Raw genomic sequence first — 16,682 nt, forward strand, 5'->3', positions numbered from 1 at the left:
TCTTGGGATTTTGTGTGGGTGTCTGGATTTTGGATTAAATTACTTACCTATTCAAACCCATAATCAAGGTGAGCTTCAATTCAAGTACAATAGGTAGGTCCCTGTTCAGAGAAGGCCAACAATCTAAGTTGGTATATGAATGTCTTGTCCCATTTCATTTCTAAGTAGCATGTATACCGGTCCAAAAAAATGCTTCATGTAGGGCTGCCCAGTTTCCACATGTTGCAGAATGGTTTGCTGGGATGTACTGACTAATATTTGTCTTCCAGTAAAAACTTTTAAGGTTCCAAAAAATTTAAGAAAATGTTCTGCGTGTATAGTATTTTTCACCTCAATGAACTATTAATAAAAATAGAATATCATTCTCCTCGACAAGACCTCTCATGACAGATTGGAGTCCCTGCCATTATAAGTCACATGCAAACAAATATTTAGTCATAGCTGGAACAAAGATAGGGCTTGACTTTACACTGCAGGTTATTTAGTTGCATGACTCACTTTCAGGTGCAAGGCTTTACTATTCCATAATACTGGTGCAGGCAGGCCTGGATTTGCCAGTAAGCATACTAGGCCTGTGCCTAGGGTGGCCAAAAATCTGAGTGGGCAGTAAGCCAGCTGAAGATTTGCTGCCCTCCAATTGTGCTGAATCTCACTCAAGAGAGCAGGCTTTTGCTTCCTGATCCAGTTGCTCCCCTCCTGGAGAAGAGAATAGGAGGGGAGGCTAGAATGAACAGAGCAAAAAGAAGCTCCTTTATTCCCTATTCCAGCCCCTCATCTCCTATTCTGTGCAGGAAACAGTAGGAGGCAGAGGAGCCAGAGCACAGCAGGGAATAAAGCCACTCTTCTCCCTAATTCAGCCTCTTTCTCCTGCCATTCAGGGATGCGAGAGGAAGTACTGAATTGAGTGGAGCAGAATAAAAAGGCTGTACCTTCAACCTCTACTCTGTTGACCCTTTTCTGGGGTGGGGGAGGGGGCAAGAGCACAAACAGTGCCAAGGGGTGGCAAAATCCTAAATCAATCAGGGTTTTGGAATGCATTTCCAGTTATAATTGGTTGGTGTCAATATAGCTGTTTGCTAGACTAACCATTAAGCAAAATAAGAACATGCACAGGGCACCAGGGAAAGGGGTCTCTACAGTGTCAAACTTGCATTTTTTTTTCTGTTGCCCCCTAGTTATAAGTAAATAACTTGCTTATGCTTACCACTATTTAGTATTAAATGAAAATTTTAAAATGTATTTAATATAGTTGTGGGGTCTGGCTTGGGGGATGGCCTGGAAGAAAACTGAATTTTTAATCTTACTTCACCTTCCAACACTTGAGTCTTGTTAAGCAGTAGAAGGGCCAAGGGGACACCATTGTTGGGCTGTGCTTAGGAAATCAGTTGGCCTTAATCTGGATCTGGCTGTTTGAGTAAACGATCTTGAGGTAAGTGTCATGGATGTGAGCCCTTGGGCTTTGGTGCGGTTGACACAGCCTACAGGCATACCTACTAGACACATGCTGACCGGATGGTGGACTCGCTCTTGCTAGGACTGGAGGGTGGGGCTTTGCCTATACCAGGCCTGTTCCCTTGAGGTTGAGCCTTTGAGTTCTGAGGGCTGCAGAGCTTAAACGAGAGTCTGACAAGAAGCACTCAGTCAAGACACAAGCAGAAGCCAGGGCTGGCAGCAAGCAACAGTATCTGGGTCAAGGTAGAGGTGAAGTTCAAAGGAGAAGTCTGTGTCTAGCAGTCAGGCAGACACAGATGAACACAAGGCAAGGTGGTAACCAGTAGGGCAAGGCATGGGGAGGCAAGACAAGAACCACAGGCAAGGAAGGCAACAGACAAGGAGCAAGGCAGGCACAGAAACAAGGAGATAAAGCACATGTAAAGCAACACTCAGGCTTCAGGGAGACTTGTTGCTGAGGTGTTGAGTTCCTGCACAATTGATGCTTAAATCACATGGGCTGGCTGATGTCGTTAGAGAGCACCAGAAGAGAGTTTTCACCGCAGGGCCTTCAAGATGTGCTACACCACACGTGCCTGCCTAGAGAGACCTGGGGTAGAAGCCTAATGGCAGTGTCCTAGTCTTGCAGCATCACAGTACCTGGGGGGGGGGGGGTAAGTGAGGCCGGTCACGGAGCCTTCCTCCAGCTGGCCAAATGTTGCAAAGAGTGGAGCTGTTTCTTTACATTAAAATATTATCCCTGTTCCTATCATGGATAAATCTCCCTGTGAGGCCTTGACTTTATTGAATACAGATGGACTCAGCATCCCGCCCAGCTGCCTGCGTACATGGGTTTCTCCGATTCAAGGTAAGCCATGTCATCTGTTTTCATAAGAGCGTACACTCTACCAGGTGTCCACGCCTTCCGGTTGGGAATGCTGGCGGTCTCCAGCTACTATCAATCGGTCAGGGGAATCCTATTTCTTTTTTCTCTGAGCGTCAGTACACACATCTATAACAGCTTTTGCAAGGAAGATTACTGACTAGCTACGCTTCCTGTGGGGATATATACACCCCCGTGCTGACGTCAGATCCATCTCCAACAGTGCTGGGGAGGAGCCAGCTGTTGTGGTACATATAGGCACTGACATAGGAAAATGTGGCAGGGAGGTTCTGGAAGCCAAATTTAGACTCTTAAGTAGAAAGCTGAAATCCAGAAGCTCCAGGGTAGCATTCTCTGAAATGCTCCCTGTTCCACATGCAGGTCCCCAAAGACAGGCAGAGCTCCAGAGTCTCAATGCATGGATGAGATGATGGTGCAAGGAAGAGGGATTCAGTTTTGTAAGGAACTAGAATTCAGTTTTGTAAGGAACTAGGTTTTCATGGGTGATGATTCAGATGGACTGAATCAAATCACGGTGAATCTGGAAGATGTGGTAGGCCTGATTGACAAACTGAAGAGTAGTAAATCGCCTGGACGGGATGGTATACACCCCAGAGTTCTGAAGGAACTAAAAAATGAAATTTCAGACCTATTAGTAAAAATTTGTAACTTATCATTAAAATCATCCATTGTACCTGAAGACTGGAGGATAGCAAATGTAACCCCAATATTTAAAAAGGGCTCCAGGGGCGATCTGGGAAACTACAGACCGGTTAGCCTGACTTCAGTGCCAGGAAAAATAGTGGAAAGTGTTCTAAACATCAAAATCACAGAACATATAGAAAGACATGGTTTAATGGAACAAAGTCAGCATGGCTTTACCCAGGGCAAGTCTTGCCTCACAAATCTGCTTCACTTTTTTGAAGGAGTTAATAAACATGTGGATAAAGGTGAACCGGTACATATAGTATACTTGGATTTTCAGAAGGCGTTTGACAAAGTTCCTCATGAGAGGCTTCTAGGAAAAGTAAAAAGTCATGGGATAGGTGGCGATGTCCTTTCGTGGATTGCAAACTGGCTAAAAGACAGGAAACAGAGAGTAGGATTGAATGGGCAATTTTCTCAGTGGAAGGGAGTGGACAGTGGAGTGCCTCAGGGATCTGTATTGGGACCCTTACTGTTCAATATATTTATAAATGATCTGGAAAGAAATACGACGAGTGAGATAATCAAATTTGCAGATGACACAAAATTGTTCCGAGTAGTTAAATCACAAGCAGATTGTGATAAATTGCAGGAAGACCTTGTGAGACTGGAAAATTGGGCATCCAAATGGCAGATGAAATTTAATGTGGATAAGTGCAAGGTGATGCATATAGGGAAAAATAACCCATGCTATAATTACACAATGTTGGGTTCCATATTAGGTGCTACAACCCAAGAAAGAGATCTAGGTGTCATAGTGGATAACACATTGAAATCGTCAGTGCAGTGTGCTGCGGCAGTTAAAAAAGCAAACAGAATGTTGGGAATTATTAGAAAAGGAATGATGAATAAAATGGAAAATGTCATAATGCCTCTGTATCGCTCCATGGTGAGACCGCACCTTGAATACTGTGTACAATTCTGGTCGCCGCATCTCAAAGATATAATTGCGATGGAGAAGGTACAGAGAAGGGCTACCAAAATAAGGGGAATGGAACAACTCCCCTATGAGGAAAGACTAAAGAGGTTAGGACTTTTTAGCTTGGAGAAGAGACGACTGAGGGGGGGATATGATAGAGGTGTTTAAAATCATGAGAGGTCTAGAACGGGCAGATGTGAATCGGTTATTTACTCTTTCGGATAGTAGAAAGACTAGGGGGCACTCCATGAAGTTAGCATGGGGCACATTTAAAACTAATCGGAGAAAGTTCTTTTTTACTCAACGCACAATTAAACTCTGGAATTTGTTGCCAGAGAATGTGGTTCGTGCAGTTAGTATAGCTGTGTTTAAAAAAGGATTGGATAAGTTCTTGGAGGAGAAGTCCATTACCTGCTATTAAGTTCACTTAGAGAATAGCCACTGTCATTAGCAATGGTTACATGGAATAGACTTAGTTTTTTGGTACTTGCCAGGTTCTTATGGCCTGGATTGGCCACTGTTGGAAACAGGATGCTGGGCTTGATGGACCCTTGGTCTGACCCAGTATGGCATTTTCTTATGTTCTATTGGGCAAGGGGGAAGTCTCTTCTGAAAGGATTGTCTCCACCTTAACCAGGATGGAACCAAGCTGCAGGCGCTAATCTTAAAGGAAATAGAGCAGCTTTTAAACTAAAAGGGGAAAGCAGACAGTTGCTCAGCAGCACATTAGGATACACATTAGGGCATCCCAACTGAGAGGTTACAATAATAAGTATTCCAAGTGTCTATAATTAGACTCACCTGAGCTAAAAGATTCCAATGTTTCTCTGTCAACTGAAAAGCAGAATGTTAATGCAAACAAGAACACACGTTGAAATATTTGTATGCTAATGCAAAAAGTCTGACGTAAGATGGAAGAGTTAGTATATAGCAGTGAATGATCCACAAAACAAGAAGGGAGGCGATCTATGAAAGCCGTAATGGTGTCAACAAAAAAGATAGATGCCAGATGTCCTTTATAAGCATTTATTGTAGTGGAGACGCAAAAATGCCTGACTCAGGCTGAGTTTCGCCACTTCTCAAGTGGCTGCCTCAGGGGCTATGATAAAATACATAAATATTAATACACATTTATGCACATACAAAAATAAAAACATAAATATGGTACATAACTTACATAAAATACTGAATAAAACAGACATGAAGGATAATTGCAGCTAAAATGGTGACAAAATAATAATTTAGAACCCAAGAGCATCAAGCAGTTATAAAATTATAAATGAACCAACCATATCAGTGAACAAGGATTACAACTAAACACTGAATAAAATGGACATGAAAAATAGTTGCAACTAAAATGGTGACATAAATTACTGATCTTAAATATAAGAACATTCAGAATCTCTACTACAATAAATGCCTATAAAGGACATCTGGCATCTCTCTCTTTTGTTAGCAGTGAATGATGACAGACTTAATTGGCATTTCAGAGACATGGTAGAAAGAGGGTAACCAATGGGATAGTGCTATATCAGTATACAAATTATATCACAATGACAGAGAGGAGCGTCTTGGTGGCGGGGTGGTGCTTTATGTCCAGGATGGCATAGACTCCAACAGTATAAAGATCCTGCAAGAGGTTAAATGCACAATTGAATCTTTATGGGTAAAAATCCCTTGTATGTGGGGGAAGAGTATAGCGCTAGGAGTATACTACTGTCCACCTAGCCAAAATGATGAGATGGACAGTGAAATGCTAAGAGAAATTAGGGACGCTAACCAAATTCTTAGTTCAGTAATGGGAGATTTCAACTCCCCCAATATTGATTAGGGAAGTGTAACATCAGAATATGCTACAGAGAGAGAGAGTTCCTGGATGGAATAAATGACAGTTTTATGGAGCAACTGGTTCAGGAACCGACAAGAGAGGGAACAATTTTAGATCTAATTCTTAGTGGAGCACATGATTTGGTGAGAGAGGTAACGTTGGGACTGCTTGGCAATAGTGATCATAATATGATCAAATTTGAATTAATGACTGGAAGGGAATCAGTATGTAAATCCATGTCTCTAGCACTAAACTTTCAAAAGGGAAACTTTGATAAAATGAGAGGGGGGGGTGGGAAAAAACCCCCTGAAAGGTGCAGCTGCAAAGGTTAAGAGTGTGCAACAGGTATGGCCATTTTTTTTTTTAATTTTTAGAAGTGTAGTCCAAATGTATTCCCCGCATTAAGAAAGATGGAAGGAAGGTTAAACGTTTGTCAGCATGGCTAAAAAGTGAGGTAAAAGAGGCTACTTTGGCTAAAAGATCTCCATTCAAAAATTGGAAGGATCCAGCAGAAGAAAATAGGATAAAGCATAAGAATGGGCAAGTTAAATGTAAGGCATTGATAACCAAGGCTAAGAGAGAATTTGAAAAGAAGTTGGCCATAGAGGCAAAAACTCATAATAAAAACTTTTATAAAATATATCGAAAGAAAACATCTGAGGGAGTCAGTTGGACCGTTAGATGATCGAGGGGTTAAAGGGGCCTTAGGGGAAGATAAAGCCATTGCAGAAAGAGAAACAAATTCTTTGCTTTGAGGTTTACTGAAGAGGATGTTGGGGAGATACCTGTTCCGGAGATAGTTTTCAAGGGTGGGTGATTCAGATCAACTGAACCAAACAATGGTGAACCTGGAAGAGATGGTAGGCCAGATTGACAAACTGAAGTATAGTAAATCACCTGGGATACACCCCAGAAGTCTCTGAAAGAACTTAGAAATTAACTATCAGACTTATAACAATTAATTTATAACCTATCATTAAAATTATCCATTGTACCTGGAGACCTGAAGGTGGACCAATGTAACCCCAATATTGAAAAGGGGCATCAAGGGTGATCTGGGAAACTATAGACCTGTCAGCCTGACTTCAATGCTGGGAAAAATCGTGGAAACTGTTATGAAGAATAAAATCACAAAATATTTAGATAGACCTAGTTTAATGGGACACCGCCAGCATGGATTTACCCAAGGGATGTCTTGCCTCACAAATCTATATTTTTTTGAAGGGGTGAATAAACATGTGGACAAAGGTGAACCAGCAGATGGTGGTGTATTTGGATTTTCAGAAGGTGTTCGACAACGTCCCTCATGAGAGGCTTTTAAGAAAACTAAAAAGTCATGGGATAGGAGGTGATGTCCTTTTGTGGATTGCAAACTAAAGAGAGGAAAAGGTTGGATTAAATGGTCTGTTTTCACAGTGAAAAAAGGTAAACAGTGGCGTGCCTCAGGATCTGTATTTGGACTGGTGCTTTTTAATAGAGATGTGAATCGTGTCCTCAATCGTCTTAACGATCGATTTCGGCTGGGAGGGGGAGGGAATCGTATTGTTATCGTTTGGGTGTTTAAAGTATCGTGAAAATCGTGAGCCGGCACACTAAAACCCCCTAAAACCCACCCCCGACCTTTTAAATTAAATCCCCCAACCTCCCGAACCCGCCCCCCAAATGCCTTAAATTACCTGGGGGTCCAGCGGCGGTCCGGAACGGCCTCCTGCAATTGAATCGTGTTGTCTTCAGCCGGCGCCATTTTTCAAAATGGCGGCGCAAAATGGTGGCGGCCATAGACCAACACGATTCGACTGTAGGAGGTCGTTCCGGATCCCCGCTGGACTTTTGGCAAGTCTTGTGGGGGTCAGGAGGCCCCCCCAAGCTGGCCAAAAGTCCCTGGGGGTCCAGCGGGGGTCCGGAAAACGATCTCCTGCCGCGAATCGTTTTCCGTACGGAAAATGGTGCCGGCAGGAGATCGACTGCAGGAGGTCGTTCAGCGGGGGGTCCCCCGCTGAACGACCTCCTGCAGTCGATCTCCTGCCCCCGCTGAACGACCTCCTGCAGTCGACCTCCTGCAGTCGATCTCCTGCCGGCGCCATTTTCCGTACGGAAAACGATTCGCGGCAGGAGATCGTTTTCCGGACCCCTGCTGGACCCCCAGGGACTTTTGGCCAGCTTGGGGGGGCCTCCTGACCCCCACAAGACTTGCCAAAAGTCCAGCGGGGATCCGGAACGACCTCCTGCAGTCGAATCGTGTTGGTCTATGGCCGCCACCATTTTGCGCCGCCATTTTGAAAAATGGCGCCGGCTGAAGACAACACGATTCAATTGCAGGAGGCCGTTCCGGACCGCTGCCGTTCCAGACCGCCGCTGGACCCCCAGGTAATTTAAGGCATTTGGGGGGAGGTTGGGGGATTTAATTTAAAAGGTCGGGGGTGGGTTTTAGGGGGTTTTAGTGTGCCGGTTTTCCTGCCCTCCCCGTTCCCCCGATTTACGATTTTTTGACGATAAATCGGGGGAATTGGTATTGTATCGTGGCCCTAACGATTTTTGACGACTTAAAATATATCGGATGATATTTTAAATAGTCAAAAAACGATTCACATCCCTACTTTTTAATATATTTATAAATGAACTGGAAAGGGGTATGACAAGTGAGGTGATGAAATTTGTGAATGACACAAAATTATGCAGAGTAGCTAAATCTCAAGCGGATTGTGATAAATTACAGGACGACCTAAAACTGTGAAGGACTTCAAAGGGGCGTGGGATAAACACTGGATCCATCAAGTCTAGAGGACGTGAATAAAGAGGAGGCAGCAAAACACTGCACGGAGCAGCAGTAGCCACAGAGGCATTCATGGAGCGGGATGCCAGTGGTTGGTGTTCCACCTTCACGGAGCGGAAGGATGGAGGGCTGCCATCTCAAAAAACAAACAAACAAAAAAAAAAAAAACCAGGGGTGGGTAAGAGTATGTGGCAGGGGTGTGGCCTGCTTGTTGCAGCGGTTGCTACCCCTAATTGAGCTGGATGTTCACTTGGATGCAGATCTGGCGCTGCTCTCTACATTGGTGGTGGGGTGGAGGGGAATTAGGGCTGGAGGGGTACTGGAAGCCAATAGCAGCAGAACTGATTTTTAAGAAGCCCAACTATCCACTCAATCACTCCCCTGGTTCTGTCATATGCCACCTTATACCGCATTTCATCAGAAGAATATGGCACTGGCAAGGAAGTAAGTAGCCATGGCAAGCAGCTGTACCCAGCATCATCTGTAGAAAAAAAAAATTAGCATTATTTCTGTTTGGCAAAAAAGGAGCTAGTTTCCTGAAAATTCTCTACTTTCAGTACCCATCTCTGCGTGATATCTGTATCAGATTAACAGGCATACTGGCACCCATGTACCAGACAGCGTGTACAATGCTGCCTTTGCTATACATAACAGTAGGCAGATTAGTACGTTATTTCTGGTACATGGGTATCAAAGCGCCTACTAATCTGTTAAACATGTCCGCTCTCAGGGAAGGGTCCCAGGGCAGAATAGTACAATCTTTCTATTGCATGGATACAAAAATGGCTACTCAGCAGTTACACATGTGAGCTTGTAAGGTGGATAACCAGATTAGTAGGCGCTTTGGCACCCATGTACCAGAAAGCACGTACTAACTTGCCTTTGGTTCCCTCTCCTGAACACTTACTTTTGCCTAAACATTTGTTTTAGTGCACACCCTGACCCCACAGAGCTTGATTGCAAGTTGCAGTTTACAACTTAAAGAAAGTACTTGTATGGACTTTCATTTCTAATGTACCAAACAATCAGCCTTCACCATATTTCCCTTCTGTGAAATTGTATGCAAGTGCAGATTATGCAAGGATGAAAGAGTCATGACTGCTTTCAGCAAATTTGGAGACCACGTTTACGATCTTCATTTACGCATTGCAAACAGCTTGAATATTTAGAGTGAAAATGTTTCCTGTTGCGATTATACCATTTCTTTACCAAGTTGCCCCCCCCCCCCCCCGACATGCCGTGGGTGTAATCAATTGCACCCATTACATTTTGCATGCCAGCTATGTTGTAGAAAGCGTGCTTCATCTCCTGCCACTCTGATGCTGCTGTGGGTACTTTATGTACTGCCTAACCAATTTCAGCATAGTCCTCAGTATCAGGCTGAAATGCCTAGAGAACATTAATTGCTCCATGCCAGCCACCAAAAACCACTATGTTCTGAAATTATCTGGTGGTGAGAAAATGCAAGGCTCTGAGAAGCTCGTCTAGGCCTGGAAGGGCACATCCATGCTCTTAGAAGATCTATGTCCTCTTGGATCTCTTTGTAGAGACAGAGAATAGCCCTGAAGCTCAGCCTGTAAGTACGGATCACATCAGTCTCCGGCATCCCCAGTAACATTGCCCACATGTAAAATATCCATTGCCCTTGTGCCCTTCTGCGAACAACTTGAGCTGGGACCACCTGCTCCTCTCTCTTCTTTGACGAAAAACTGCCTTCTCTCTGCCTGTTTCCTCACTGTCCTATCTCTTGCCATGTTGTAAGGCATCTGCCTCTGATATTCTTCTGCTAACCTGCTAAATGTACCAGAGCATCAGGAAAAAAGTAAGTAATCCTTCATTATACCAGAACTGCATGGAAATACACCTACACTAATGGCAGCAAAGGAGTAAAATGGCTTCCAGAGTCAGCACTTTCACTTCACTCCTGCCGCTTGGTGCTAAACAAAATCCCACTTAAAAAAAACAAAAACCTGCATTAACCATTCTCCCTGCTAGTGCAGCTCCCTACGTTACCCATGAATAGATAATTGCCTCTTTTACATGCCATTTGCGTGCACCAGTGCAAAACTAGCTGCTGTTTTTTAAGTGGGTATATATGCGCACATTTTTCCTGCGCAGAACACAGTATTCCACACATTGCATCAGTGAGGGAAAACCACTCACAAATACGCACAGCAAGCTGAGTGTGGCTTATTCATTAACCCCAGAGAGAGCATAAGCGTGTGTGTATGATTAAAAGGATGTGTGTGTAGGAGAGAGCATATGTGTGACACAGTGTGTGCAAATGTGATTGAGAGTGTGTATGAGAGACTGAGGATTTGACTGGTGCGTCTGTGTGAGAGAGAGCATGGGAGTGAGAAGCAGGTTGTGTGCATGAGAGAGAGACTGGTCAGGGAGGTAACTGGTATGTGAGACAGACTGGTTGGGCAGGTGACTGGTGTGTGAGAATCAGAGATTGGTCATGGGGTGTGACTGGTATGTGTGTATGAAAGAAACAAAAACTGGTCATGGTCCCTAAGGAAGAAGACCATGAAGACAGAACTTCAGCAGCCACTGTTTCTGGTATGTGCTACTGGCTTGCTAGGGAAAGGAGTAGGAGAATTGCTGGATCTACTAAATTTTCCAATATCTAGATTAATGTCAGACTTTGAACTATTTAAGAAGTATGTGGTTGAAATTCTTTCCTATGAAATTCAGAATGTACCAACGATTTAAAAAATGTATTATCTTCCCCAAAGGAAAATGTCTCAAGCTGCTGAGGGGAGGTGTTGATGCATTAGGGAGTCCTGGTGTATCAACTTTCCTGGAAGACTCTTTGGATAATATAGCATCCCGAGCTACTTTGCTGGTCACGTTTTCATTGAAGAAAGATATGGATTTATTTTTTAGTAAATATTTTCAAAATAAATCTTTTGATTTCTGTGGCCAAAAAATTCACGTTTTTCCTGATGTATCTCGAGTTACACAGGCCAGACGGAAACAATTTTTATCTTTAAAGCAAGCTGCTTTGGATATAGGTGCTATTTTCTTTTTAAAATTTCCGTGCAAGTGCCAAATCACTTATGAATCAAATTTATTTTTTTCGATCCCTCACAGCTACAGCGTTTCCTAAGGGATAAGACTCAAAAGTCTCAGATAGGTTAAGGAATTGGATGTATTAATAAAGTGACATGCACTCAAGTTTCAATCTCTCTCTACTCCCCTAGACGTGGGCTAGAACAGATGTTCCTAGTGATTGAAATGCTATGTGAATTATGGGATTGTTCTAGATTTGTTTGGAATATCTGTATACATGATTATTTCATTTATTGTAAATGCTATAATTGAATAAAAATATAAATAAAAAAAAAAGAATTGCTGGAGAGGGTAAGTAGAGGTGGCTTTTTAAGTTCATTTTTTTTGATTGACTACCATTTTATCGGGTATTATGTGATATCTGCTATTTTGAAATATTTTATTGGTGGTTGGAGAATTTTTAATTTTTTTTTTAATTATTGGATTTTCTATTCATCAGCTTTTTTGAAATATTGTTTTACTAGTATAGTTTGCAATCATTTTTATTTCTTGATTTTGTTTGATGTTATATGAGGAATGTATAAATAAAAATGTGCAGACAATTGAACTGGAAACAGTAAGAAACCATACTCTGTATGCAGTGCAACAATGGAAAAACAAAAACATTAACTGTATTTGGTGAGGGTCTGTTTGTGTTCTGCATGTGTGACCAAGGTGTAATGGTATTCTGCAAGCTTGTAGTTTTCTGTGTAGGGTTTTATAGCAGTTTGGCTAATAATAGGAGGTGGAGTGATTTTTAGGGCCTGGTTTAATATTTATAGTATTGCCTTTTCATAGATAAGGTTTGAGTGTGTTTCATAATACAGGTATACCTTTATGTGAATTAGTTTGTGTGCATTATTACAGATCCTGGTTCTATATTTGTTTCCAATTCTCCAGTTTTGCACTGGATTGCAGAATGGCTTTTTTTGTTTCCATTCCAGTTTGTCTCCATGTTTGTAATTTGTGGTCTTTCTATATTTGGTGGAAGTTGGTTCTATGTATGTGCAACCAAGGTCAAGTATTTTACTAGCATATAAATGTCTGCATTAGTCTTATTTGTTGTGCTTTCTCAATAGGACATGCATTGGTGGTGAACTGCTGCCTTTTCATAAGTAGGGTTATTGTGCCTGGTGGTAGAGGGTGCTTGTGTTGCTGTTACTGAGCTAACACCAGAATCAGAATATCTTTTTTGTAGGGTGAATTGTACTGGGAATGTCTTAGTTCTGCTCTGCACTCATTGTTGGGGTGGGTGGGTGGGGGGCAGGGGACTTCCTGTGGATGTGGAGTGTATGCTTACATTTATCCCTATGATGATCATGTGTTCAGTGTCATGCCTGTGAGCATCAAAAAAGGTTGAAAAGCACTGGGCTAACACAAGCACCAGCTTCAGCCCAGCCCTTTCTATGCACTAATTTTGCTCCAGAAAGAGCCTGAGCTTGCAGGAGCAATGGAAATCCCAAAGAGGCTCTGTTTGCATGAAAGGGACCTGGGGAGGAGAATGTTTGTGTCCCTAAAGCAACAGCCTCCGAGCAGAACGTAAACAGTGTAACCATGGGAGCAGAGACAGGGCTAGGGTGGCCAACTCCTCCAAGGACTGTAACTGGACACTTCACCAAATTGGGGGAGGGGGGAGGCAGGGGCTTCCTTCAGAGTCTGAGAACTGTGTGTGTGTGTTAGAAGGGGGGAGGGAGCTGCTATCACTTGTGGAACCACAGTCCTCTCATTATTTGGGCTTCAAGCACCCCCTTTCATACACTTTGTTTTATAAAATGTTATTTCAACCATCCTCATAGATACATCAACATCAGCCTCTCTCATATACAATTTTGCTCTCTGTCCACAACTAAAATCTCTCTGGAAATGTGTATGAGGAGGCAGCTATGTGTTGCTGGGTATCTACATATATTAAACATACAAACTCCCACACAGCTTTCTCTCCCGTACACACATGCATATCCAGTCTATTACTCTTTCCCTTTTCTATGACTCCTTTCTCTTGTAACTCTCCACTACAGCTGCCATTATCCCTCCATGACACGTCTCATCTCTCTTCCATCAATCACTCACTCTTATTCTATTGTGTATCATCTTTTTTTTACCTTTCTTCCCTTAATCTATTTTATTTTTCCATCACCTCATCCCTAGCCCTTCTTTAATATCTCCTACCCAACCCTCTCACTTTCCCCAGGTGTTTTTTTTTTAACTCAGTCCCAGCCTTTCACCTGTCTTCTTGTGCCACCTGCCTCTCGGTATGCCCTCTTTTTCCTTTCTCTCTAGTCTCTATCTCTCCCTCCCTCTGGCATACTGTTTCCCCTCTCTCTTTTCTCACTGGTGCCCTCCTCTTGTACTTCTTCTGTCTTTCTTCCCTGTTCCCTCCCCTCTCCCGGTTCCATGTGTATAGCTCTCCCTTCCCTGTGCTTCCTCCTTCCCTCCAGGTCCGCTATGTGTATCTTCTATTCTGTCTCCTCCTTCCTTGTGTCTCTCCCTTCCTAGTACCCGATATGTGTATTTTTCCCTTTCCCTATGCCCCCCCCCCCCCCCTTTTTCCGCTCTCTCTTCGCCCTCTCTGCCTGCATCTTTCTCTGGTGCCGTTGCCATTGGAAACATCCAGAGCTACTGGGAGTGTAGAGGGCTGTGTTCTGTTCCACCTCCGCTCCCCAAGGTGTCCAATCGCGATGCAGAAAAGAAGGCAGGGGCGGGAATAAAGCACAACTCTCTTAACAGGTACCGGCTATACTTCCCCTGCCTGTAACCAGGAAGGAGCCTCTCGGCCGCCGCCGGCAGTTAACCAGCTTTCCAGTCTCCTTCAGCGTTTGACCAGACGCTCACCGCTTCGTCGTATAGTGGTCGGCCGACAGCATGGAGGAGGAAGTCCCCGAAGCCCCAGCCTGGGAGCGGAGGGCTGCCTTCCTGCAGGACTACGTGCTGCGGACGCTGCGGCTGAAGCCCGAGCGCTGGCACAAGTGCTTCTCGGAGGAGGCGCACCGGGCGCTGCTGCAGGACTTTGTGGAGCGAGCCGAGCCCGTCGTTCTGGTGCTGGCCCTGACTGCTGCCGGACAGCTGCTGCCCGCAGCGCACTTCCCTGCCACCGCCAAGCACAAAGCGGTCTTCTTCGTCAAGCGCAGCCCCGAGCCTCTGAGCGACTCTGCGCGGAGCCAGCTGCTGTGTGGGGACCTGTCTTACGCGCCCCTCGAGCACTTTTCCGCCCTGGTGGAAGAGGTAAAGAGGGTGTGGGGAAGGGGCTTTCCAGAGAGACTCGGAGGTCCAGGGCTATAGAGCCCCTGACGCGGACCTCGGCTATAATGATCCAAAAGAAAAGTATTCTTTTGTGGGCTGTGTCCTTTTTCTTTCGGGAGGGGAAAGCAAATAATTCAAAGATCACATGGGTCACTTTTTGAGATACCTTTAGAAGTGATCTGTTTGGTCTTGAAAGCTCTTGTACAACAACTTGGAATACTTTTTATGTTCTAATAAAAGGTATCAGAACCAGCAAAGTATCCTTAAAGTTGCAGCAATATACAGAATGCAAGGTTATGAATGAAGATGAAAACTGTGATTCCCAGATAGGGTTGCCGACTGAACAGGTTCGTCCAGTCCTAGTTTTGCCCTGTTGCCTGCATGGAGTTGTAGTTCTGTCTAAGGAAATCAATTCTTATAAGGCCGGTGAGACTGGGAGTGGAGCAGCCTAGTCGACCTGGGGTGAATTGGCAACCGTACTCTCAAGTCTGCTTACTGCAGAGTCAATTGCCTCCAAAGCGGCATTCTAAAAGCTAGACATTTTGATTGATAGAGGATGATCCCTGTGTTTTGATTTAAAATGAAATCTCTGCAGTTTCTTCCTTATAGTATTTTCATTCAGTTGGAGCCCTTCTTTCCTCTCTAACCCAAATATTCTACATAACTGGTAAATTTTGGCACTCCTAAGACTAGGAGTGCTAATGGACATGATTAGCTTAATATATATAGAGAGAGAAAGCATGCATGAGCATTTTACTTGGGGAATTTAAGATTTATCGATGTGGCAGAAAGGGGCGTCATCAGAAGGTGTGGGATCTTTATTGTGAATGAAGAAAATATTCAGTATGGCACAAATGGTTTCAGCTATATTTCACTGTTTCAGTACATCCATATCAGATGAGTTAGAGATGATGCCTGAACCTATAAACCAAATGCTGGTTGGATTAAAGCAGCAGAATTTTGTTTTAAAAGTTTCACAGATTAAGACTAAGTACCACAGACAATACTGCTTTCCATTAGAGATTTTCTGTAAATCTTCAGTTTTGTTCTAAATCTTCCAAAGTTTTTGTATCCATGTTTAACTCATAATTGTAGGTTTTGGCTACTTAGAATCAGTCACAGATATCTTCTGGAATGCAGTGAGATGCTTCCTGCTTTTGTTGTTCCTTGCAGGCCATGTGGGGTTAGCATACTCTGTTACTGTGGAAATGGAGTTGCAGGAAGTTCTGGTCCCCATGGAGATTTCCTGTAAATGCTGTTCCAGTTGAAAGTTCATAAACTATTTTTGTTTGGAACATGGTCAGGAGCGGTGGCAGTTACTGGACTTGCCTAACAGCATGATTATACATATTGTTGTGGGTCCATGCCGGAGGTCGCTTTTCCAGTCATGATCCAGCTGGGATTCTAGATGAAGGAAACTGAAAGGGTGGTTAAGTTTCTGGGGGGTGTTTCTCCACAGTCAGCTGCCTAACTCCTCCTTGAATTTTCACCCTGTTTCTCCCTCAGTGGTCTCCTGCGGCCAGGTACTTCAGTTTTACTTTCCCAATTTTACCCTGTACCTTCCAGAGTGTGTCAGCTATGGATTCAGGTCCTCTCACCCCAGTTGGTGAGCTGAGCTTAAGCAAACCCAGTCCCAGGTTGTCCTGCTTAGTTTAAAGTCTCTGTTATCAAACATCATCAGTCCCTTGGGCAACAAAACAACTATTTCCTTAATCATAATACATTCTCTTTGTACTTGCTTCCTCCACAGTTTGACTGGCTTTCATTCTATGAGCTTGGTTCTAGGGGAACCAGGCCCTACTACCATCTCCCACCATTGTCTGTAGCTGGGATTTAGACAACCCCTTCT

The 16,682-nt window shown here is 43.7% G+C and overlaps 1 protein-coding gene across 1 annotated transcript in view; it reads left to right on the forward strand.

Annotated features, from left to right (window-relative positions):
* The first annotated feature begins 14,354 nt into the window (after positions 1-14,354).
* Positions 14,355-16,682, forward strand: part of DNAH9 (dynein axonemal heavy chain 9) — a 1,128,006-nt gene continuing 1,125,678 nt past the window's right edge. Inside the window, exon 1 of the mRNA XM_029600235.1 lies at positions 14,355-14,815. Coding sequence (XP_029456095.1) covers positions 14,456-14,815 — 360 coding nt within the window. The 5' untranslated portion in view covers positions 14,355-14,455. The remainder of the gene's footprint in view (positions 14,816-16,682) is intronic.

Source organism: Rhinatrema bivittatum, chromosome 4 (assembly GCF_901001135.1).
Source record: "Rhinatrema bivittatum chromosome 4, aRhiBiv1.1, whole genome shotgun sequence".
NCBI classification, from domain to species: domain Eukaryota; kingdom Metazoa; phylum Chordata; class Amphibia; order Gymnophiona; family Rhinatrematidae; genus Rhinatrema; species Rhinatrema bivittatum.